General features: G+C 39.1%; 1 protein-coding gene across 10 annotated transcripts in view; it reads right to left on the reverse strand.

Annotated features, from left to right (window-relative positions):
- Positions 1 to 25,264, reverse strand: part of unm_hu7910 (un-named hu7910) — a 71,632-nt gene extending 46,368 nt beyond the window's left edge. For 6 of the 10 annotated variants that reach the window (XM_079259768.1, XM_079259761.1, XM_079259767.1 and 3 more), the window contains exons 1-5: positions 19,529 to 20,034; positions 19,398 to 19,454; positions 12,303 to 12,506; positions 8,993 to 9,037; positions 5,414 to 5,482 (exon numbers count right to left, since the gene is read on the reverse strand). In XM_079259768.1, coding sequence (XP_079115894.1) covers positions 5,414 to 5,482; positions 8,993 to 9,037; positions 12,303 to 12,506; positions 19,398 to 19,454; positions 19,529 to 19,697 — 544 coding nt within the window. In that variant the 5' untranslated portion in view covers positions 19,698 to 20,034. Of the gene's footprint in view, positions 1 to 5,413; positions 5,483 to 8,992; positions 9,038 to 12,302; positions 12,507 to 19,397; positions 19,455 to 19,528; positions 20,035 to 25,119 lie in introns of those variants that run through there. The other 4 variants (XM_079259769.1, XM_079259764.1, XM_079259763.1 and 1 more) reach the window with 3 other exon arrangements.
- Positions 25,265 to 26,351: the final 1,087 nt, after the last annotated feature.

The raw sequence follows: 26,351 nt of genomic DNA on the forward strand, positions 1-26,351 counted from the left end.
AGAGCAAATCCCCATAGACTCCAATGTTAAAAAGACCAACTTCACAGCAGAAATAAACATGTTTACAGCCCGGTTCAAAAATAAATTTTAGGTTTAATAGGTCAGGTTTACCTTCATGACAACTGTGGGGGGAGTGAAATTTTTTCTAACTCGCCCGTTTAAAAGTAATTTAATCTAAAAATCTGGCATTTTTAGGGGCGTGTCCTTTTGATTGAAAGGTACCTGATCTCCTGCTTCAAGTAAAAAGAACCTAAAACAACTGCGGTTTTTAGCCGTGTAACAACGTGACTTAGCTTTAGCCTGCTTATCTCTGGTAGGTGGTTAGCTCCTGTTATCTCTGGGTTAGCACAGTTAGCTCTTAGCTACAGGCAGCTCGGAGTTCGCTCGATGTCAATCATCCACCATGACACTCACAGCCCCCCTCTCAGCTCCACCTCTTTGCCCATATTTGTATTTTTCAGGCGAGACGACACGCATGCCCCTGCCAAGATGGCAACGGTAGGAACCGCCCACAGAGCTTCAATTCATCTCTTCAGAAACCTATTGGTGACGTCACGGAGGCTTTGCACATCTTTTTATATACAGTCATTGATATCACCACGTGGGCTCAGGAATACTTCAGAAAACCATCATCGGTTATAAGAGTCAAAAATGCGTCTTTAAAACAAGACTTTGTACTCTGCTTCATCGGTTCCTTGAGGCTGCGCCTACAAGTTTAAGTTAAAACTCTGCCATGCAAAGTAAAAGCCTTATAACACAACCCAGGAATGCTGCCGGCTTCTGTGGGCCTGCGCTCAAATGGGATTAACCTTTTCATTGACGTCCCTGCTTATTTAAGCTCAAAATGTGACGACGGAGACCCCGAACTGTGTACGAGAGAAAGTTCCACCAACAAATCTTCAACAACCAGTGAACAGAAAGATGATGTAACAGCGGTAAACACACACCCATCCAGCTTATTAGAAACGTCTTACAGGCATCAAATTCAAAATTAGTGAATATTTGCAAACAAAGTTTATCAGTTTGAACGCGAGAAATCTTGTTTTTGTAGGATTTGCAAGTCGTATTCTGTTTTTATTTATGTTTTACACAACATCACAACTTCACTGGAATTGGGGAAACAGAGGCGGCTGATGAACAACTTCACTACTACTACAAAACACTCTCCTCATCAGATATTGTTTGTTATTAAGGGGAAGGTAATTGAGAGATTAAAGGCTTTATAGGAGGAAATTATAAACTATTAGATAAGTTCTGACAACGTATTGATGTTCATAAAACCATTACATGATATTGGATCTATTTGAATTAATATGTTGGATTAAACTGTAACACAGCTCAGAAATGATCACAATGATGGCAGACTAAGCTTGTTCAGGTGTACATATTCCTGTGACAGAACTGGAGCAGAAGTAACTCTATGACTGCTCCTGACTGGAGAGCGAGTGTTTTCAGCTTCACCTCTCTGGAGAATTTAAAAAAGTTTCTGTCTGATGTTCAGCTGGTTGGTGCACCCTGTCTGTGCGATCACCTGCGTGTTCAAAAGCATATTCATGTAGCACCGGGGTGAAACTCACAGCAATACTCACAGAGCAGCTATGACATGCCATCATTTGAATTAGATAAATAACACCATACTGTTTAGTTTTTATTAAAAGAACACAGTGGCTGTGTCCTAATGTCCACACTACTCCCTAACCCCTCATTTACTACACAATGGTACATTATGTGGCACACTACATAGTGCACTCAGTTTGTTGACAATTCGGACGAGAAGCTGGCCATTTTCTCCTCGTCGCAGATCACGTGACTACCGGCCGTCACCACAGCAACCACCATGCGTCGTTCCAAATCCAATCCAAACTTGTGTGAAAAAAACTTATTTTCTTATATTGTATTTTATTCTTTGTTGCATATTTATTCATCAAATAAGGATATAAAATTAATTATGTATTGTTTTTTCTTAACCTGCTTTCACGTTTGTGTCAAATGTGTAATGCATTGTGGTCTATATTGACCCGTGGGTAATTTTGAGTGCATTATTTTTTTTCTGTCTGGGCATTTGGACACCCCTAGAAAATGGCATGAGCACTAGATTGGGCACTATGGGTACGGTTACATGGTGTTTTTTTTAATTCAGAATTAATCATTTGGAATTAAATCATTTGGAATCAATGTATTCTCCAACGTGTTTTCATGAAAATAATATTTCTGAATGAAGGTTTACATAAAACATGTCCTCACGTAATTCCTCTTTAGAGCGGCGGGTTGGGAAGGGTTCTGATTGGACAGAGGATGACGTGACGTATGACGTATACCGGAAATAAACAAAGTTGGCTCCCTGCTTCTCGTCTTTTTAGTTGTAACTTGTAAAAACTACGTAATAAGTACCAGTTTCAGCGCTATTTTTATTATAAATGTGAAGTAGCAGCTCAACACCAGCATACTACTTCACTTTTTGCAGAAACTGAGAAGGAGGAGAAAGATAGACCACCGAACACGGGAGGTAAAACAACGTGTGTCATCGGGACAGGACAAGGTAACGAGCATGCTCAGAACGACCGGAATTAACTTAGAGCGGAATAAAGGTTTACATGACGGAGGAAATAAATAGTTTGGAATTAAATGCGAATAAACCAGACACTTACATCGGAATTAAGTTTAATTCCAGAGAGAAATTTGCATTAGGAATTAATGGTGGTTTTTCATCAGTTCAAAGCAGAATTAACTTTTATTCGGAATTAAAGAGGAATTAAACCTCTCATGTAAACACACGGTATGTGAAACACGGCTGTGTTGGGAATCTGTGAGATGTTGTCTGAGTTAGAGTTCACATAAATGTCCTAAAAAGTGGAATTATGTGATGACAGAAAAGCGCCTGGTAATTCAGATGAGCGTCTACGCAGAAAAGCAGATGAAAGATTGGTGTGCTCGTCAGCTTTCTGTGTAACGGTTGAATGTGGTAACAGACAAATCCTGTATCGTTTCCAGTGTTGGGGGGTCAGGCCTTACAGTAACAATACTACGTTTTTGTGGATTAATGCATTACACATTACTGCGTGCATGTGCTGCCTGTGTGTGTGTGTGTGTGTGTGTGTGTGTGTGTACGTGTGTGTCCGTGTCCGGGCCCGGACACGTTGCTATAGAGACTGATTAGAGCGACAACTCTTCATGCCTGTCCACTTCTAGACTTTATAGACTAAAACAGGTTGGTTTATAACTCATTGTAGTTTTTTACTGCACCTACATTTTTTTGTTTGACTTTGCAGATCAGTGGCAGGAAACTCCTCTGTCTGTTATATCAGCTGATCAGTCTGATCGATCAGCTGCTGTGTGAAGTCATTCTGCTATCAGAGATCTGAAAACGCTGATGGCGTACAAGATTATGTTTCATAACAAACAGAATTTCCATTAGTGCGTTCAGTAAAAACCTATAAGCTAAGCTGGATGTTAGATCAGAAGAGGGGGAATTTCTTCCAGGAAAGCATTTACAGAAATTAATTTACAAGAGGAAGAACACAGTAGATGAGCTGCAGGGAACTTCAGCCATATGAAAATCTTCATAGCTTCTGCCAGCATGTATCATCACAGCATGATCTCATCACAGCTTCTTTCATCCTGTTTGTGGTTTTTACAGCGAGACATATATTTCTCGCGCAACATGCTGCAGACCCCATGTATCTATACAGCCAATTAGGAAACGGGAAAAGAAAGTAAGAAGTAGTGATGTTACTTTTCAAATGCAGTAACTAGTAAAGCAATCTTGTTACAATCTAGTAAAGTAATGAGTAACTAGTAAAGTTACTGTTTTTGAGTAACAACCCAACACTGGGTATAATGTTCTACACATTAGACTTAACTAGCAGACTGGTGCAGAGCTTAGTATGAAACTCTCCACTAGTCCACTAATTAGCCTTTGATTTGAGTCAAGTGTGTTGCAACACTTCTTCATAGGAGCCCAGTCTATGTCAGCTTTATCATAAAGATAAAGCGAAAACACAAGTTAAAATTAGCTAAACTTGTGTGCAAGATTGTAAAAACATAGAGCCTGCATGTACGAGACCCAACTATCCAGGTTGTGCTCATTGCTCTTATAGTTATGGGTAGTTTAGCCATCCATTACTTATGTAGCAATGGATGTTACCTGATGCACTGAGAAGTACCTCGCTCTATTTCTCTAATATATTAATGTATAAATATATGACAATATTGCCAATCTAACTTATTTCTCCTTTTTTCTGCAGGTCTTCCTGAATAAGTGCAGTTGTACATGTTGATCTGTCTTTCCTGTCGTCTCCACCCCAACCAGTCGAGGCAGATGGCTGCCCTCCCTGAGCCGGGTTCTGCCGGAGGTTTTCTTCCTGTTAAAGGGGAGTTTTTTCCTTCCCACTTTCGCCGTGTGCAGCTCAGGATGGGGGATTGGATCAAAGTCATGACTCGATGCAATCAGTTGGTTTCTATTATAGGATATGTATGAATTGGCTTGAAATGATGTGTTTGTAAAGTGTCCTTAGACAACATTGTTGTGAAGTGGTGCTATACTAATAAAGCTGAATTGAATTGAACTGAATAAATATTTTTAAAAAGTAGCTACTCTGAGCTATAATTTAGCTACAACACGGCAGAAGCTAACAGAGAAGGACCCAACCCAACCAAAGTGATCACTGCAAACTCTGGCATGATTGCCTTGTGATCAAACCAATCTGCAAACCCATTTTTTAAACTTCCTTGAAGAAAATCCCTGACTTCTAACCCTGAAGTAACCTCGGTTAGGTTTACAACTCAAACAACCTAAAACCACACAAATGTAACGCATTTCTAGCAACCAACACCACGTTGATCACACATGCTCCAGTCTTCAGTGAGTGAAGATGTAACCTCCTGTAAATGTAAGCAACATCTGCCATTTATAGATCCTTCATAAATCCTGCATGCAGCGTCCTTCTTAAAGCAGTTGCAAAGAGTTCACGTCAACAGCTTGTATTAAAGACACTGATTTCCAGAAAGAATGAACTAAATCTAACTTTCTTATATCAATATGTCTAACATGCTCAGGATGTTAGAAACAAAGTGCCAATTTACATGTTAGACAGGGTCAGATGGTCTGTGGAGAATATTTTGGGAAATGAGCAGGATGTTGACGTCCCGAAGCATCGAAGTAAAACTAATGTTCACACACTTGCAAGAAAAAGTATGTTAATGTATATTTACCTGAAATATCTGAAAACAAGTTTTTATCTGCACCAGAAATGAGTTAAAAGCCGAACTGAGCTGTCTCACTGCCAGGCTGGAAGCGCGGCGTGTGATTGGTTGACAATGAGGATCTGTGTTTACTCTGTAAACCACATCAGTCTGGATTTTCAGTGAAAACAGGCTAAATAAACAGGAGGGAAAAAAATCTAAACAAACTTGCCGAGCAGCACTTTAGCATCTTCCACATCAAAGTCTCCGTCTCCATCTGTGTCGTAGGCCGTCAGCTTGCCTGGAAGAGGAAGAGGATGAGGAGAGAAAGGCTGAATTTAAATGTAAGCTTCTTTTTCCTTAGAATCTATTTATTTATTTTAAGGTTGTTTTTTTATGCAACCCTATCGACTCTAATAACTTCAGTAAGTGCAAAATTCTGCCTCAGCTCTGCTATAAATGTAGGGTTAATTAATAAGACAGAGCATTAAGATTTAGAATTGAGATGATGATGTATGATGTGTCAGTAAAAGAAAATTTTATCTACAGCTTCATCCCCCCAAAAGGGTGTAACTAAAGCACCGCAATAGAAGAAGCAACGAGATGAAATGACTGAAAAGCTTCAATCAAACACCAAACAGTGTCAGAAAAGTAAAGAAGACATGATTTGTCAGAAACACAAATATTACTAATTCTTTAGAGCATTACAAATAGTTTAGTAATCCAGCAGGGGGCACTGTAAAATCAGCTTGACCTCATGCATGCCCTGGCTACCTTTCAGCAACAACGAAAGCTGCTTGTTGCTCTGTAAAAAGAAAAATATAGCGAGCAGAGCCTTCCCAGGAAACACGTCATCCAATAATGTGAGAAAGGTGTTGGGAAGAACTGTGGATTTTACACCATAAATGTTATAAAAACAAACAAAAAGAAGGGTTTTGTTGGGTTTGCTTAAAGCTGGGGTAGGTAATCTTGATCAGACATTTATTTTTACTCTGGGTGAAGTGGTTCCTCATCCTGACAGTAGTCTGTACATTTTGTAATCATGAACAAAAAGAAATATAGTTAGACCCCTCAGTTTACTGTAAATCTGTAAAAACTCTGACAAATCAAAACAATTGGGCCAAAATTGAAGTTGCTCTTATATTTCATAAGCTTCTTCTCCCGGCTCCCCTCCTCCCCCTCCAGCAGCGCATACCTGATAGCCACACCCTGCATATAAACAGCATGTTAGGATGAAAATACAAAGTAGTGAAGAAGAAACTCAGAAGGCAAACATGGCTGAGAAAATGCAGGAAGGATTTCCCGACCCGGCTCGGTTTATTTGCCTCCTCCTGTTAAACAGCCGAGAAAGAGAAAATTGTTGGTGGAAAAAGCTGCGAATAAAACAGCCTTGGATCACGCAAGGAGCAAAACCAGAGGGGAGGAGCCAAGAAAGGGCACCGCTTTCACATCTTACTAGCTCCCCAACATTACCTACCCCAGCTTTAACGCTCTGTGAGCAAATTTACAGACTCTCACTCTCGTTCGCCGAATGTGAGACGACGCAGGAAGCCCAGCGCAGGGTGTTCAGCGTCGTCCGATTGCTGCTGTTCAATGAAATTAGCTACAGCAGGTCTGTATCCTAAAGCTCCCTAAAATGCCACAACTAACAAGATTTTGGCAAATTTCATTTTCATAAAATCTTCCGTAAACATGGAATAACTTTACAAAATGTGTTTATTTACACAGAACCACTGAAAACGCTGAAGCACACAAGCAAGGCCTTCTGTAATGCTGAAACACCGTCACAAAAACACACCAAAAAAACACTGAAGCGGACGTGGAGCATGCACAGCAACTGGTGGTGGTGGGGTCTGTGCATGCAGGTTAAGGGAGACATGGAGGAATGGCATCACTGGTTCAGGAAAGAAGCATCTGGATTGTAAACAAAAATAGATATAAAAATATTTTCAGATTTAGTTACTATTACAATATATTATATGGAGTACTGGAGTATGTAGTGGTAGAAAAGATCAGGATATTACTATATACTATACGGCATGATATACACATTTAGTCAAATTTTTTTTAAGTTTAGAAAATTAATATTTTCAAGCTCTAAAAAAAACAAAAAAGTAAAAACCTGTTTTTATAAAATCTCAAAACGATAAGAAACTTTAGTGGACATGTCTAAACTTGTCTGTGTGAACATGGCCTTAAATGTAAAGATATGAAGCTGCTGTTGATACAATCATATCTATTAGAAGTAATTTGATTATTTTAAATCTTGCACGTGATTTTAGGAAAAAGCTACGGCTGCAGAACATATATGCGTCTGTAGACTAAAAAACCGGGCCAGTGGTTGGTTGTTTTGTTTGTTTTAAAGCCTCAGCTTCAACAATGTGCCCATTAACATCTTGGACTTGTGAAACCTGAAGTTTTAATGCTGGATCTGACTGAGAACTGTAGAAACTGGGGATTTGTCTCAGCTACATCCAGCCATAAAGACTAGAAAGGCACGTAAACTAAAAACTCTAAAAGAAAACCTTAATTTTTTTAAAACGACTCTTCTTTTAACATCCTCACGAGTCTCCCCCTGCTGGTCATTAGCTAGAATGCAGCCGACAACACTGCAATGGCTTTATTTATGTAAAGAGATCACACATTTAGCACTACCGTACCTGAAGGAACAGCATTAATGTTGCATCCTCCATGATTAATGTAGTCACATACAATGAAATATGTATTCAATGACAAGAAAAACTGTAAATAAAATCTAAAAAATTCTATTTACAACTAAATATAAAGCCCCTACATGCAAAGTGAATCGTTTAAACTCAGAAAAACACACAGTTTGTCCCCGATGCAGCATATGGACATGTCAAACTGCACTGAGGAGGCAGAATTCAGTCGACATAGTGGCTGGAAGAGGAAGGATGTGGTGAAGACTATCACAGCTGTCAGATTATAAAGCAGAGGGCAGAAGTAGCAACCAAAACCTGCAACATCAGTCAAGTCAAACCTCAGGCTGAACGTTGCAAAACTGTGGCGGCTGCACAAGTAATCACATTACTTTTAGTTTTTTTAGTTTCACAACACATTAAGCTTCTTTATTCACACTAGATTTTAACACTGGTTTGTAGTCACTGAATAATATTCCAAATTGTTTTCTGTTTAAAGCTTAGAAACGGTTTCTGTCTAAGATGTGTGTGTGAACCTGAGAGCAGATGACGAGCAGCATAAAAGCCTTGATATTAGGCTAGTTAAATATAATAATCTGCCCTGAGGCTACTGAGCATTTTCGTTCCTATTTTCACTTCAGTAAAAATAAACCACAATGACATGAAAATTGATCTTTTTACGCCAGTTTCCCCCTTTTTAAACGTCTGCAGCGCTGATCATGTAAAACAATCTTGTGGTCAGACGCAGGCTTAAAATACTAATTCAGAGTCATCTGTGAATAAAAACCCCACTTTCCGTCCTGTTTCCTTTAAAACTAAATAAAGTTTATTTACTTTGTTCTGCTGTTGTGTGTATAATCGTAGCGTTTTGCTGAAGTACGTGCAGCAGAGAGGCGACGTTTTGTCTACAAATAACACTGTTAACTCTGTCATGTTACAGTTAATTACTATTACCAGCTTCTAGATATAGTCTGTTCGGCAAACTGATGTTAATGTTAATCTTAATGTTTCCACTAAAACACCAGAGTGGCTCTTCTCACAGTCTCTACTTTTGTTTTCATTTCAAAGCCATCCCAGTTCCCAAGTGACTGATGGAAAACACAATATTTTGGATGGAGTTACATCAATGTGAGATGAAATCTAAACTGTACCTTGCAGAACTTCAGAAAAGTTCATACGAAACTCCTGAGCTCTTGCTGCATGCAGAAGAAGAGGAGAAAGAGAAGGAGAGGCGAAGACAGACAGGCCAAGTCAGGTTAAAGCACTGCAGGAGGAACATTTTAATGGTTACAGAAGAGCTAAGCTAACAATCACTTTATAACTTGTTCTGCTCGCAGTGGAAGTTTTCCATAGGTTTATGGAATGAGCTTGAAAAAGAAGTTAAAGAATCAGGAAGAATCAATGTATTTAAGAAAAGCATAAAAAGAAAAATATTAAAGACTTATGAAGCGTTAGAGGCATAATGTGAATTACCTTGAATATTTACGATGGTGTTACATTTTGGATATCTGTAAATGCTTTCAAAACTACTAAAAAGAAAGGAATGTAATGGGTAATGAATGCAAATTTTGGAACAGCTGGATGTTGTGAGTATTGTAAAATGTATAATAATAGACATAAGATGATTATAAAATTAATTAAGGGGCAGATTTCATAAGATTGCTCTTCTTTCTGCTCCTTTTCATTCAAGTTAAATTTAATTGGCAGTTTTATTTTGTATTTATTTTTATGTTGTTTTGAATGAAATGAATAAAAATAAATTAAAAAAAGAAATTTATGTGACAGTCATAAACGAGACGTCTTCATTTACACAGCAGAACATGTGTCATGGAGACATAATAAAGGTTTTTTTAGGTTCTTGTACAGCAGTTTTCTGGAACATGGGAAAACATTAGCGGTAATGCAAAAATATAACAACAGGTCGATACTTTGTATGATCATCTTTACTCTAAACACAATCTGAACCGTCTCACAGCAGCTTTCTGTCATTTCTGTACGTATTCCTCACACTTCCTGAGTGTTTTTCCAGACCTCTTCTGTAGATGTTTCTGCCTTTTGCTCTGTTCTCTATAATGCATCAGTAATGTTGAGGTCCAGACTCTGCGGAGGACTCATCCCTTTGAGGTTTATAGTTTTTCTTCTGGCCTCCATTTGTTCAGATTTCACATATATTTTGGGGCCACTGTGCACGCTGTGCCAAGATGTATCAAGTCTTCAGCTAACAGCTCTTTGCTCCTGTCTGTCAAACTGTGTTATCTTTGGCATTTCTCAGCTAAATGAGGAAAAAAAGGCAAAAAAAAAAAAGGCTACAGTTTATGAAATGTCTACAGATGCAGGTTTAAATCTACTTCACCAGTTTAAATACTGTAGTATCCTTTACAGAAGGTAAGGAGATAACAATGCCATGCAAGAAACACTTGTTTGCTTTCATTTTGATAAATAAGTGTGTGCAGCCCGTAGTGATGAAAAGTTTAACTTTGATGGTTTTATTATGGTTGTAAATTCACCGTCCAGGAGGAAACGTTCCCATGAGGTGCCTGCGTTTGTACAGCCTGCAGGAAACAACGTGGTAAGGACATACTAGATCATATAGGTTACGGAGGTTTCTCTTTAAAGCTCCATCTTCCATCCATCCATCTTCTACCACTTATCCGGGGTCGGGTCGCGGGGGCAGCAGCCTAAGCAGGGAAGCCCAGACTTCCCTCTCCCCAGCAACATTTGTCAACTCTGCAGGGGATCCCGAAGCGTTCCCAGACCAGCCGAGAGATATAATCTCTCCAGTGTGTCCTGGGTCTTCCCCGGGGTCTCCTCCCAGAGGGACGTGCCTGGAACACCTCACCAGGGAGGTCCAGGAGGCATCCTGACCAGATGCCCGAGCCACCTCAACTGGTTCCTCTCGATGTGGAGGAGCAGCGGCTCTACTCTGATCTCCTCCCGGATGACCGAGCTGCTCACCCTATCTCTAAGGGTCCCTGAGCCGTCACCTTATCGTGGTGGAGGGGTTTGTGCGTCTCGAAGATCCTAGCAGCTATGTTTGCAGGGGCTTTGTGCCCCTGATAGGGTCACCCATGGCAAACAGGTGTCTAGGGGAGGGACCGGACCGAGTACGGCTCATAGACCTCTATGATGACGACAAACATGGGCATAAATGTTCCCTTGCCTGGGCGCGGGTTACCAGGGCCCCCTCTGGAGCCAGGCCTGGGGGTGGGGCACAAGAGCAAGCGTCTGGTGGCCGGGCCTTCGCCCGTGGGGCCCGGTCGGGCTCAGTCCAAAGGGGTTACAGGGGCCCCACCTCCCGTGGGCTCACCATCTGCGGGAGTAGCAAGAGGTGGGGACCCTGGCGGTCCAATCCCCGGCTGGCTCTAGGGACGTGGAATGTCACCTCTCTGAAGCTCCATCTTTTGTCTTTTAAACCTTTAATAAGTCTCACCGTTCCTCTGCTTTGTCATGTATTTAATAAGGTCAAATGAGTTCAGAAAAAGACATCTTTTCTTTTCACCATCATGACAGATAACTATGGACAAGGCACCTGTAGGGAACGTATCAAACTCTAAACCTCTTGGGCCAGGGTTCTACAGGTTTTAGATGTTTCCCTGCTGTAACACACTTGAGTTAAATCACATGAATCTCCGACACCTTGTTAGCCAACAGCTACACAAGCCTCTAATTGATTTGAGCTTGTTTGTTTTAATAACGTATTCATTTTGGGCCAGGCATGTTGGAGCAGGGAAACACCTAAAACCTGCAGGACACTTTCCCAAGAGGTACAGAATTGCTGATCTCAGCTCGATGGGGCTTAAATCTGCCTCACTAATGTGTCCGCAAACTGATCACATTCAAGCAGAGAAAGTTTCAGACATTTAGGAAAAGGGATGAGGTGTCCTGCCGGTGAAGGACATCTGAGATTATACGGTCTACATGAACTCTTAATTATCCGATAACTGCAGAAATCACGTGATGATCAGATTTTTGGTGTGATGGAAACAGGAGTCATGTGACCTATTTATGGGAAACAGGAAGTTTCTAGTAAGAAGTCTTAAAGTCTGAAAAGTTGAACTCATGTCATCTGACATCATGATTACAACTCTATATGCGTCTGTGTGTGTGTGTGTGTGTGTGTGTGTGTTTGTTTGTGTGTGTGTGTGTGTGTGAGAAAGAGAGAGAGAAAATTACATCCAGTTACTTGTTGGAAACAAAAACTAGGCTATAAAATGCGAGAACTAGATGTTAATCGTTTCATTGCTGCAGTCTCACATCTTAAAAACATGTCTCTATGTCAGTCGTTTTCACTTGAGCTCCAACAAACACACACACACACACACACACACACACACACACACACACACACACACACACACACACACACACACACACACACACACACACACACACACACACAGAGAGAGGATACAGAGAACTGATGGAAGTATATCTGCTTCAGAAACTCGTCTTTTTACTCACCGATGACACTGTCATAGTCCACGATGTCAAAGTAGACAACCGCTACAGAGCTCCAGACTCCCAACAGAGCCAGCACCACAAACCAGGTAAACATGGTAAACCTTGGACCTCCAACTGCTACTGCTCCTCCTTCTCCTCCTCCTCCTCCTCCTCCTCCCTCTGACTTCTTTCCATTTTTGCTCTCCGAAGGCAGCGTCTTCCCCTCTGCAGACATGAAAAAACGCATCATTTCTCCCTTTCTGTTATTTACATGAACACATCAGGACGTGTACTTGCTGTAAACTGTAAAATAAATAAATGTTTTTTAATATTATGAAGAAGAAGCTTTATTTGCTGAAATTTGTTTAGATTTAACGCTAAACTGTTGGTGGTCACCAGCTGTTACAACCACCGCATGATTCAATAACCTGCAGACCAGGTTTAGCAGCAGAAACATCAGCTCATTTCTGTGTGATGTCTGACACATTGTGCTGTGGAGCTCACTGGTATCCTCTGCTTTAATAATGTTGCTTCACTTTATTAAAGATTGCAACATTTGCTTTGGTAACCCTCTACCTGCTTTACCATTTGGTAGTCATTATTTTAAATGTGTGGAAATAAGGAGTTTTTACCACTTGGTTTGGGTATGAAATGCCAAAAGTGTTTGTTCTCCCAAAAATTTTCCAAATTTGGACAATTATAAATGTAACTGGATTGTATTTATATAGCGCTTCACCAGTCAGGCTGACCACCTAAAACACTTCACACTGCATGTCACAATCACCTATTTATAAACACACTATCACTGTCTTGTGAAATGCAACTTTTTTTTTTTTTTTTATATTAGTGACAACATTAAAGAGTCGAAACAAGCTTTTGTAGACTTGCTGCAGTGTTTGGCATCATCATCTTGTTGCATGACCCAGCTTCAGCCAGGTTTTAGCTTTCAGACAGATGGACTCACATTTGACTCTATAAGAAGTCACCTTCCACTCAATGACCTAAAGATGACCAGGTCGTGTCGCTGCAGAACAACCCAGATGGTCCGCCCTCCACCGCCGTGCCTGACAGGTGTTTGTGCCGATATGACGTTTGGTTTTCTCCAAACATGCTGAAAATGTGTCCACTTTGGTCTGGTCTGGTCTGTCCAAAGCTCACTGCTCTAAAAGTCTTGTGGTTTATGCAGCTTTGCAAATCAAAGCTGTGCTACCATGTTCTTATTAGAGAGAAAAGACTTTCTCCGGCAACGAGCCATTTAGATGTTTTGTCTTTTTCATGAGCAACATTTCATATGCTGACTACAGAGTCGGATATGTAGCACTAGGATTGTTTTTTTCCCGTTTCTCTGACTGGCTGGTGTGACCTTGGGCTGACATTTCAGTGGCATTCACTCCTGGGAAGACTGGAGGCTGTGTTGAATATTTTCATCTTGTAAATAATCTTTACTGATAAAATCCAGAAAGCTTACAGACAGCCTCATAGTCTCATGTCATTAGACTGATGGGCAATGTGTGAAGACACAACAGATCAGAAAATTGCTTTTACTCCAGAAAACTTTGGTATCTCCACTCAATGACTGCATGGTGCTGATGTCTGTGGCCACAAAACAAGCTCAAACCATCAGCCCCTCACCACTGTGTTTTGCATTTCAAATAAGATCTTAAACAAGCTAATAAAAAGCTAATTAAAGCTAAACTCGCTGCTTTTATAAAGCACTTTTCTAGTCTTACTGACTCATCAAACTTTTAGTTACAAGACACATTCATATATACTTTTATCAGCGACAGGCTAAAGGTGCACACAGGTGGGCATTCTCAACACTAGTTTGGCCATTTTTTATTAAATATATAATGACATGCTATAATATATCCTATGAAGTTGCTTATCTGAGGTTTTTTTTTGTTCTTATAATAAAACCATTAGAATTTAAACCTTTTTTTCTGCATATGCACAGAAATCAACCAGATTACTTCAGATACACTCCAAGTGTAACATGCCAAGGAAGAAAATAGACAGGCAGGAAGTAACTATGGGAAGCACCAAAGTAAGAAAAAAGGACAAACAGAGGAAATGTTGAGATAGTTTAAAAACATGTAGGAACAAGAAGAGAGAACATAAAGGCTGCATGGCAGGCTGGCCTAGGAATAGACTGAGAGACATCCAATCAATATGACCTGACAGAGAGAGAGAGAGAGAGAGAGAGAGAGACAGCAGCTGTTCCTGGACTGGAATGGTTGGAGTTGATGACAACACCAGTTTGGTCGACTTAATGGCCTTAAAGCTCAAAATAGAAGCACCAACATCCAGGTTCTGCGTTAAACTAAAGAACTCTGAGCTTCTAAAGAGCAATAAACCTGTAAAAAGGCTTCTGTGCTGTGATTACAGCTACAGTGCAGCCAAACACATCCTCCGCCATCGTAATGGCCGTTACATAACTGATAACACCACATGTCTGAAAGTAGCTTTAATGGATGATAAGAAAAGTCACCAGTGACAGCACAGTGGAAAGGTTGAAGGAGCCTTCAGATGGTGCCATGTTCGCAGAACTCTCCCACACGTCAGGTTTGCATTTTTATACTGGTGTTTTGGGTTGTAGGTTGTAGATCAGGAAGTCCCGCAGAGCCAATCCAACACCAGCTGACTTGCTCCAACAAAAGATGAAGTGCGTCTGAAAGGCTTTTTAATGCATAATCTAACTTTCTGCAATGGTTGGACTGGTGCACCCAGTCGCAGCTGGTTTTAATCCGCTTAAAGTGGAACGATTATGTTCATTTCAGGCTAATTTATTTTCATTTCTGAGACCAGAATGGCTGGGATTGATGGAGTTATTGTCACAAATTGCTTTATTTACTTCAGACCGACCCTCTCCGTAGGCTGTCAGATCAGCCTGTGGGCAAAACGAGTGGATTGAGACTCTTCCACATTAAGCCCCGCCTCCCGCCACTGCACTACATCGGGAGCGCGCACCGCACCTGCTTTCGCCGTCATTCTAACATCTCATAAACAGAAGGATTAGGCTAATATGAATCAATAAAAAAAAACAAAATACAATGTCAACACATAGCATACAGCCCTACATGTTGGAACCTGAATCAGACCCTGAAAACAAAGTGGAAAACAGCAACCCACAGCAACGAATGCAGCAGGATGTCTCTCTTTGGTAAACTCACCAGCCATCGTTGGAAATAACTTTATCCCACGTTTTCCACCTGCCTGATGTATTTGTACATGCCCTTGTTAACCAGTAGAAAGTAACCAATCACCGAACCTTATCCCCCGGGACGTCACAAGGATTTCCAAGTAGAAAAAACTCTCTAAAAGGACGCGTATATCGTCGCCATGGAAACCAAACGGAGAGCGTGAAACTCAAACTCAATCTCAGACATGCGCTTAGGTGATAAAAAACAGTGTCGTTCACATGTCTGATGAGGATTCAACATTGTAATACTGTAGAAAGCTCAGAAAACTCCAAATACCATCATAGCACCTCTTTAAGGGATTACTTGCTACGATCACACTCAAATACTGATGATTATTCAAATGATTATGACCAAAAACTAGGTATAGGAAAATGTTTATCTTTACTCTTAGCACTTATGTTAAGTAGAAATCATAACAGCAGTAGGTTTTTTTTGTCAGAAAAACTAGTAATTCTGAATTGACATGTGCATGGAAAATAGGGGTAGGAAAATCAAATCGAAAAATCTGGATTTTTTCCTTCATAATTTTTAAATAGATTTTTTGTTGAAAAAAAAAAAAATCAAATTTTTTTTTTCAAATTAATAAAAATAATACATTATGAATTTTTTTTTTTTTTTTTTAAATTGTTTTTATTAATCTTTTTACTTGTCTTCTTGGGCATTATTGCAGCAGATTGATAATCTGGCTACACTGTTGTTTTTTCCTCATTAAATCAAGAAAAATGACAAGCACAAAAAAGTTTTTTTAAACCTTCAAGAATTGTGAGAATCGCAATTTAAATAGAATCGGCACCCAAAAAATCTGAATCAAATCGAATAGGGACAAAAGCATATCGTCACAACCCGAATGGAAAACATGTTTATTCGCTTTTACTTAATTCCACTTCAGATCGCTGGGTTAGGAAGGGTTCTGATTGGACAAAGGGAGGCGTGATGTATCTATGTAAACCCAATATAAACAAACTCCAACTCCTGCTTCTTTTCGTTATTACCATGGAAGACGGTGGAATAAGAACCATTTTCGCTTTGATTTTGATTATAGTCTTGAAGTACTAGCTTGACACAAGCAGACGACTTCACTTTTTCCAGCAGCTGAGGAGAAGGAAGATGAAGGAGATGGGAGGTCGCAACAGGAGAAGGTAAAGAGCACGCGCAGAATCACTGGTATGAAATTAAAGCAGAATGAACGTTTACGTGACAGAGGAATTAATTCATTTGCATTTAAAACGAGAATAAACCAGCCACTTACTTTGGAATTAAGTTTAATTCAGTGCTGTCATTTAGTTATTTTTTATCTTGTTTTCAATTCTAGTATCATTATTAATTCTATTATCATTATTATTATTAGCATTATTTCTTCTCCTCATATGTTTGTGCATTGTCCCAAATCTTGTCTTTTTGTACTTCCTATTTTTACGCTAGCTATTAGGGCTGGGCGATATATCGAATATACTCAAGATATCGTGGCTAGTCCTCTGTGCGATATAGAAAATGTCTATATTCGTCATATTCGAGTATCCTGTTGTCACGCAGGTGTTTTTAGCTGTGGGCGGGGTTTCCTCCCTCCTCCTCGACTCTGCACCGCTTTGCACAGAGAGTTAAAGATAGCGCACCTAGTTACGTACATAACGTGAGCTACGTGCTACGACATGAGAGGCAGCGTGTAGCCACTGTTGCCAACTTGGCGACTTTCTCGCTAAATCTGGCGACTTTTTTTGTGAAAAGCGACAAATCTAGCGACTTTTACTGGAGTTATTGGAGACTTTCCTGGTGTTTTGGCGACTGACTTTAAAGCGCATATTGTAAAGTTATTGTCAGAAGGAGAGTCTCTCCCCGTCCTAAAGCACTCAGTCGCTCCGGCTGCAGCTGCAGCCAGTCAGAGGAGCAGAGAGGACACCTGCACGACTCCACCTACAGTCACAATGAACAGCCAAATCCGCCACTGATCCCGCTCTGGATTACAGAGTGGGACGTAAATTGCAAAGTTTTTCACGTCACGCAAAAATAATTAATTCTATTTGATTATATTCACAACCTCTGTCACTTACTCACCTCATCCACTGTGTGTGTGACACAAGCATATTTATCTGGCTCCTCATGTCTCTAGAAAGTACAGAAAGGAGTGGGAATCAAATCCTGAATTAAAAACTGGCTGAAGCCGTTTATTGGAGACGATACGAGGACATTCTGCCTGGATTATAAGACTGATTTCTACGCTAAACTCTGCGATTAAAAAAAATATACGACAACTCAAAAACGTATCCATAAAGCAAAGCCTTATAATAGTTCATCATTTGAAAAGTCCCTCCTAGAGCACCTTTTTTCATACGTTGCATTTATTACATCTTACAAAGTCACTTTATCTTGTTTTAAAAATACATGTTTCTGCCACTGCTTTAACTGTTCAATAAATGCGGTTTTGATCAGTTTGCTTCGTTACAATTTCATCCTTTTGGCATGAATGTTTAAAATCAGCATATCTTGATGCAGTATGAGCAATTATGTTTTAATATAGACACAAAATCATCTTACTGATGTGATTGTATGCACCAAAGCATTAATTCAAGGCTAAGGTAAATATCGAGATATATATCGTATATCATGTCATGGCATAAAAATATCGGGATATTACTAAAAGGTCATATCGCCCAGCCATACTTGCTATAACAATAAAGAAGGAAATTAACCAACAGAATTTCAGCAGAGATTATAGGAGTTTAAACTCCTCACGGTTTCACACATACATGATGCGTTTATGAACCGATGACGAAGCTGGGTCATTCTGTCTGCTTTCATTAAATAACCACTCATATGGTGGCTGGTGGAGGCCTGTTTGATAAAAACACGACTGAACAAACTGAACTTTAAGGACATTTAGCTCACATATGAGTTTAAAAAGAACAACATCAAGAGACAAGGACAAAGTTGTTTCGTCTGTATTTTTCCTGACTATGAACTATGAATAAAACCAATTAGACATTTCTGATTCTCTTAGTTTGGCTGTTTAGCAAAACCAGACAATAAATTGCTGGAAAATGTTACTTTGAAAAACAAGTTTAATCCTTTCTATTTCTGAAAGTCCTGATTCACCAGTACAAACACAAACAGCCCTGCTGGTCTCAGTGGTTGATATGGGAAGGACCTCCAGCTTGCAGCTCTCCACCTTCCTGTACGTCACCACCTCAGAATCTTTCTTTCCTGATTGTTGGTATCGGTTTGGTTTTTATAACGCCAACGTGTGTTTCTTAGTTTGTTTCAGGAGTTATAAATAAGACCCCAGAAGGTTGGTGATGTTCCCAAAAAAGACCTCTGTCTGTCATTCAGAGAGCTTTCAGCAAGTAGCACAGATACTTTCAGGCAACATCTTCCATTCAGTTCCTTTAATTCCATTTGCTTCTAGCTAAACTGAACACGAATCTTTTGCAACAAAATAAACATCTGTAGTTTGTTTTGAGGTGTTTTATTTTTGTTAATACTCTGAACCGAGACGGTCACTTCGTCTACTTTCTTATGTAACATCTTTGTTTTTACACCACGATTGTCAAGTTTTCTGTTTGACCAAAAATGAAAACACTGTCATTAGCAGGATTTTTTCATCTTACAATCGAATGCACGGGCCTCCTGGAGGAACGTTTTGAAACATTTACAGTCATTAATAAATCAGCAGATCTCTGTGTTTTACTGAACACTGAGACAACTTTAGGATCTGTGCAACACAAAAATCCTTCCCCCTACTCTGGTCTTTTTACTGGAGTAAATACCAACACTGTGAAGTCTTCATGTGTGTGTTAGAACACACTGCACATCAACCCAGAACAATCACAAGAAATAATTTTGTTAAATGCCCAACACTTTAGCACAAACTAGGCCAAATCATGCCAAACCATGCCAGAATGAGCTCACAGGCTTTTCCTACCGGCGTCCTGGAGAACCACCTGCTCCATCCGTGGGACCTCCTCCTTGTTAACGCCTCCTAAATAAGCCACATCAAGCCAAGTAAGAACCAAACCTGAGCTAAACCGAACCTCCTTCATGTGTCAGTCCTACCTGCCTCCACCACCTCAGAATGCATTTCCTCCTCTATCAGGGGCTCCTCTTCTTCACTGCACACCTCCTCTTCCATGTAAACCTCCTCCTCCCCTGTGTGGATCTCCTCTACAGGAGCTGGGGGTGTTGGAGAGGCATAGGAGGTGCCGTATTGGCGATAGCGCTGCATGAACTGTCTTGTGTTTCAGAACAAAGCTGTGCGGAAAAGTCTCAGGGAAGGACCATGGATGGACCAAACCACCATCAATAGATATAGAAATATTTGTCTAAAGAGTATAAATCCTAAATTTCCAGATAAAACAAAATTGTGCGTTGTTTTTTCTTTTCTTGTTTTAAGGAAATTACACCAAAAAGTATCCTAAAAAGCAATAAGGTGATGAAAAGAGATCCAAACTTTTCACATGAATAAAACCTCCAAGTTACTGGTCATCCAAACATGCAGACAGACTCCGGTAAAGTAACAGTAGAAACTACAGCAGAAAAAAGGAGTGCCTCCTCTTCCTCCTCCTCCCAGCAGCACTGTGATTGTGAGCCTACTGGCCATCCAGAACCCGATCCACACTATTATTAGAGCTGACAAAACCCTGTTGCTCTGTGCGAGTGTGTGTCGGATGCCAGAGAGGACAGAATAGCCCACTGTGTAACCTTGACATATCATCTCACATTGCTGTAAGTTGGCTCTGTCTTTAGGCCTGTCACGGTAACAAATCTTGCCACGCGATTAATTGTCTCGTTTATTGCGATAAACGATAATATTGCGCGAAGTGAGTATTGTTGTCATTTTGAGACCATTTTCAACTAAAATAACAATAATATAATTATGCAAGTACACCAATTCAAAGCATACTTTAATTTAGAGAACATTTAGCTGGATGTGCAGACTAGTTTATCCTGATCCAGTCCCCAGTCTGCTGAAACAGATCAGGATTTCTCCTGGGGTTTTGGCTACGTGGTGATCTGGAACATTTGGTCTATAAACACCATGTAACACAGTTACATCGTCTATGGTAAAGCTCATGTAAGGGGACAAGTTTGGACTTGACCAGAGGCGGACTGGTAAAATTATATGTCTTTAAACGCCTTCAGTATGTCATTTTCATGTCATTGTAAAGTTGTGGAATAGCTGTATGTAACATGTATTTTCAACCAGGCAGATTGTAAATGTCTTGTTTTTCCCAGCTGGGATAAAACTGCAGTTGATGGTTGTGTTATAAGTGCAGATGAAAGCTTGTGGTATTGCCGTGTTTAGTTATTATTGTCTGGACAGATGCGCCACTCGCTCGGAGTGAGCGCGAAAGAAAAGAAACATGAAAATTATTGCATTCGGCAAACTTATTGTGTGCATTTTTCTTATTGTGTGATTAATTGACTTCTTGCTAATTGCAACAGGCCTATCTATCTTCTGTCACCTTAATTACAGGAACGGCTTGAGTCCATTTCTACTACAAAAAACAAATAAAATTAATTAACCAATAAAAAAGCTAATGTTTCTTGTTATTGTCAGAAGACAAATGCTGTGAAACAAAACTTTGGCATCCAAGCAAAAAGAAATTGAAGTATTTTCTTCCAACCATTTCCATTGGAATTCAGGTGCTTGCTTGTTGACCCACTTAATGCTCACTTATGAATCCTTTAAGCATAAAAAATACTTCAAACTTTAGGGATGAACCAGTGTTTCGTCGACACATAACAGTAAAACTTAGTGAAAATTTAAACTGGATCTTTATGAGCTTTGTTAGGACACAAACCATTTCTCCAGCTGCATCTCTGAAAAGTAAAAAATAACAGACAGAAGATAGTTTGTTTATCACCAACAAAGTGATTCCCAAAGAAATACGAGATGAAAAGTTAAAAAGGCTGAGAATGTCTTTCAAGAAAGGGGAAAACTATTCCTAAAGACTGCTTTAAGAAATGACTCCAGAGCTTGTTCAAACTCTGCTGAAATTCAGATTTTTAATCTGACACAACTTTTGTTATAAACAACAACTTGGTTGTTTATTTGTTATAAAATAATACGTATTGATCTTTTTGCGTTAACGCATTCATTTTGACAGCTCTGATAGAAAATCCCAAATTCATTTTTAAATTCATATTTTAAACAATGATCTGCCAAACTCTTGAAATTGTGTTGGGACCCCTGGTTTGAGAGGCTGTAGTAGCTACTGTCTACTGGTCTCCCCAGCTCCTTCTAAAACACAAACTCTAAAACACAAAGCTGCATTTGGGTGAATGTTGCTCCTTCAGGGCGGTCGGGGGGTGAAGCCTCCTCATGCAGCAGCAGATACCCCAAAAACCAACCATGACTGGAAAGGTGACTGCACTGCAAGGAGCCCAGCTGGGAGAGGGTGAGCCCCCAACAAAAAGGCAATAGATACCCATCAGAAGAGCATATGTTTGCTTAATGCACCACACAAGGTGGCAAAACTACACGCATGAAACATATGACACTTGTTTGTCTACAGATATAAAGTAAGAATGTGTGGATCAATACCATTTTCACGGAACTGGTTCTGAAGCTGTTTGCATGTTTTGTTACTCTGACAACAAATGATGGGAAGAGCTGAGAGAGAGAAAAGACAGAATAAAATTATCTTATACATCCCAGAGGGAAAGTACTCTAATTTACCTAATACCTGTGTATTAAGTAGGGCTGTGACGATATGCTTTTGTCCCAATTCGATTCAGATTTTTTGGGTGCCGATTCAATTTATATTGCGATTCTTACAATTCTTCAATATTGCTGATTTTTGTTAATTATATAAGAAGAAATGTTTAAAACTTTTTATTTGCTTGTTATTTTTCTTGATTTTAATTAGGAAAAAACAACACAGTAGCCAGATTATCATTCTGCTGTTATAATGCCCAAGAAGACAAGTAAAAAGATCAATAAAAACAAAAAAAAGACAAAACTTTTATAATAGATTATTATTATTTGATTGAAAAAAATTGATTTTCTTTTTAAACAAAAAAAAATCTATTTTACACTTGTGAAATAAAAAAATCAATAAAAATCCAGATTTTTTATTTGAATTTCCCACCCCTAGTATTAAGGTAACATAATACGGCTGATTTCATCATATAACCTTAAATCCGGGGGCTAAAGTCTAACATTGCCACTGTGTTGGTCCTGCATGCCCAACACGAACAACTGCTCTCCTTTGCAGGACACTTTGCTGTTGCATGAATCACACGAACTTACAGCAGTAGCAGAGAGTAGTTAGCCTGACTCAGTGTAAGCTACCTACTTTACAAACACAGTGCAAATTTAAACCATTCCTGGTTTATATCTGGACAAACAGCACATCCATGAATATTAAGTCTTCCTTCAACACAATCTAATAAGTAATTCATCAGTTTTAGTAGTGTTGATAAGTCCTTATAGGGCAGGCCTGCAGATGTTCCTGAATATCTGTTCCTTGTACGGTATTGAATATGACCTTAAGTACAATGCTCTGAAAAGCCACATAATGATTGTAAGTACCAAAAAGGACCAGAAGTTGGCCTTTCCCAACTTTTATCTCAGTAGAAATGTCCTTAAGGTGACAGAAGAGGTGAAATACTTCAGACACTACACCACAAGTGACCTCTGGCATGATAGAGACTTTCATAGGCAGCGATGTAAACTCTATGGTCAGATTAATGTATTAGCCCGTAAATTCTACATGTGTTCCACCGATGTAAAAATTACGCTTTTCAAAACATTCTGCTTGCAGCTGTATACGGCACGCTTATGGCGCAGCTACAAAAATAAGAGCGTGCAGTCCCTAACAGTAGCATGCAATGACTCTCTGAGAATACTATTGAAAATCCCAAGACACAGCCGTGCCAGTCAGATATTTGTGAGCAATAATGTCAGATCTTGTGCTGCTGTTGTCAGACATTGTACCTACAGTTGTGCTTATATTTATTCATACTCTATCATTAAAGAAGGAAAAAAACCCAGCTACCTGTAAAATAAGCTGACATTTACTAAAGTAATAATAAATAAAAATTTTATGAAAATCATTACATTATTTTCTAATTCTGGTTCAATAGAAATATTTTTTTTAAAAAAGCAAACAAATTAGATAATTTATTACATATTACATCACTCATAAACTAATATTTAGTTGAACAATCCTTTAATGTTTCCGCTCCAGTCAGGTGTTTTCTGTTCCTCTCAGTCAGACTTCTGCACCTGTTGACAGGTATTTTGTCCCACTGTTCAACAGAAAAGTGCTCTAATTTGTCCAGGACCAATTTGTTTGTTTTTTCTTTTTCAACTCAATTAAATGAAAAAACAGTGTCTTATACCACTAAATTATATTTTTGCAAATGTTTTAGTTATTGTTCCTTTTTAAAGTCTCCAGTTATTTGGGTTACTGTTGTAAATTCAGCCTTTTCTTTAATCAAAGGGGATTAATACATATGAGCACAACTGTATGCCTTCATCTGCAACGCTCTGAAACAGTCTAATGATATTGTACAAGCTCTGGTCTGTCCTAGGATAAGCTCAGTCAGGTTCACATATAATATCTGGAAAAACTGGCACTCCTCTCTAAATTTTAAGTCTTCTTGCATTGCACTTCTTCTTTTACTGTATCTACCATTTTATTTGATCTTATTTTTCTATTTCTATGGACCAGGATTGTGTGTCCTTAATAAAACTTGAATTGAATTGAATATTAATCTTTAACTGGACACACACTACTGGATTTCACAGTATCAAACCATTGAGGTCAAACACAGATGTGTTTGCATGTCTATGTCACCAAACAATCTAAACACATAATGGACTCATTTATAACCATGATAAAGCTGTGGCATGATTATAATATAGCTGGATTTCTTTTTTTTAGAGCTACAAATGTGTAAATAATTTTAATAACCAAAGTTGGCTCTTGTCCACATCCCAGATCCTAATTAAAACCACAATCACTTTCTCTGCATTGCTTTCAGATGCTAGCCGGTTAGCATCTGCTAGCTGTTGCTACGTTAGCTTAGCATCATTTAAAGGGCTACTTCCTTACAAACACCAGGTTGCCAGTCACAGACAGCATCTCTAAACTTATTCTGAAAAAACTGGAAGCTCATTATATTATATTTACCCTGAGAGAAAGCTAAAAAAAAAAAAAAAAAAAAATAAACCCCAAAAAAACAGCTAAAGTAGCACTGTTTAGAGCGCAGGCGCGTCAAAACCAGACTCCATTCAAAACGCAGCAAATAAAATATTCAATCCTTTGGTGTAGAAGTAAGAAGAATAGAAACTTCTAACAATGACATTAACATGATAGCTAAGGAAGTAAAAACAGATCGGCAAGTCAGAAAAAGAAGACATGCTTGTTGTTAAGTGGTGCTGCTGGTTAAAACTGTCTCTAAACGCCCAGATGGATGCGCTTTTTCTCTGCAAACGAAAGTGGAAACCACAAGCTTCCCGACACTAAAAGCCGTAGTTAAAACGGAATATTCATGCTTCTTTAAATGTTTTCGGGTTGATTAAACTGGGTGTTCACTTATAACAACTCCAAACAGTAGGATAACCCACGGAACTTCTTCACGTAAAGGACACGGAGGAGCAGAGCAAGAAAATGTACCAAGAAAAGGGTACTGACCTTTTTTGGAATGGGTTTTAGAATTCTTTTTCTGCGCCATTTCTTCTGATATGTTATTAAATTAACCAGTTATGATCATAAGAAGCAAAATGACCTATAATGACCTATAATTGTCACAACAACACACAAAAACCGAGCGCTGCAGCTCGATCTCTGCTCTCTGATGGGTTTTCAAAAATCACGTCCTCACTTGGATGCCAGCAAAACCAAAGTCCATGGTAACCGTGATTGTCTTGACGTTCCACCAATCAGAGCAGCAGAATCCGGTTAAGGGCGGGGTTTAAGGTGGGGTTTAAAGAGAGTCTACCAATCATATTGTGGTACAGATTCCCACAGTTGTCCGTTTCTTTGGAAAGGAGCAAAAACGTGGCAGAAGAGGAAGAGGAGTTAAAACATGTGGGGCGGAGAGTCATACCTATTTCATTTTAAACCCGGACTCCGAGGTACAGCTCCATAGTTTTTGAGTTTTAAAATGTCATTTAAAATGACAAGAAAAACAAATTCAATCTAGTCATACTAATTTGTTATAATCTAAACCCACAAAACTTATTTTTTTAATTTAATGTCATATATTATTGCAACCTTTTCACACTTCCATCATTGTGTTGATGAAGTGTTGATGAAGTTTTTTTTTCCCCCTCTAAGTCCATATAAAATATACCACACGAATAATATCCCCATCCTAGCGCCACTGTCTCAACAACAGAATAATATTTAATCATCATTAGGACACATTATAAATATTCTCATATTGTATTTTAACATAAAGTACTTTTTTAACATGTTAATGTTCTATTCTATCACATTTATTTACTTTTGTGACATTTATTTAACAGGTTTCTACTGGTTTATGATATATTATAATTATATGATATATATTATATTATTATATCCTGCCAGCAGCCATTAGCCTCTGGAACAAGACCTCCCCAAGTTAATTATATACTACAATACTTAATTTACCATTGGGGATTAATAAAGTACGTTTCATTTCATTTTTCATTTCATTTCATTTCATTAATACATGGAGGATTGACAAACTCCTGCATCATCATGCAATTTTTAATTTCTTCAAAAGTTAAAGTAAAAAAAATCTACTGTTTTGAGAAAAGTAAGAACGGATGACTTTTGATATTTAGAGGAAATTTTTTCGAAAATCCATGAAAAATAAAAACTGATCAATGTTTTTACACTCACTAGGTCTTGACACGCAACTCTATGTTTTCTCCTCA

The sequence above is a fragment of the Telmatherina bonti genome (genome assembly GCF_933228915.1).
Source record: "Telmatherina bonti genome assembly, chromosome: 20".
Lineage (NCBI taxonomy): Eukaryota > Metazoa > Chordata > Actinopteri > Atheriniformes > Telmatherinidae > Telmatherina > Telmatherina bonti.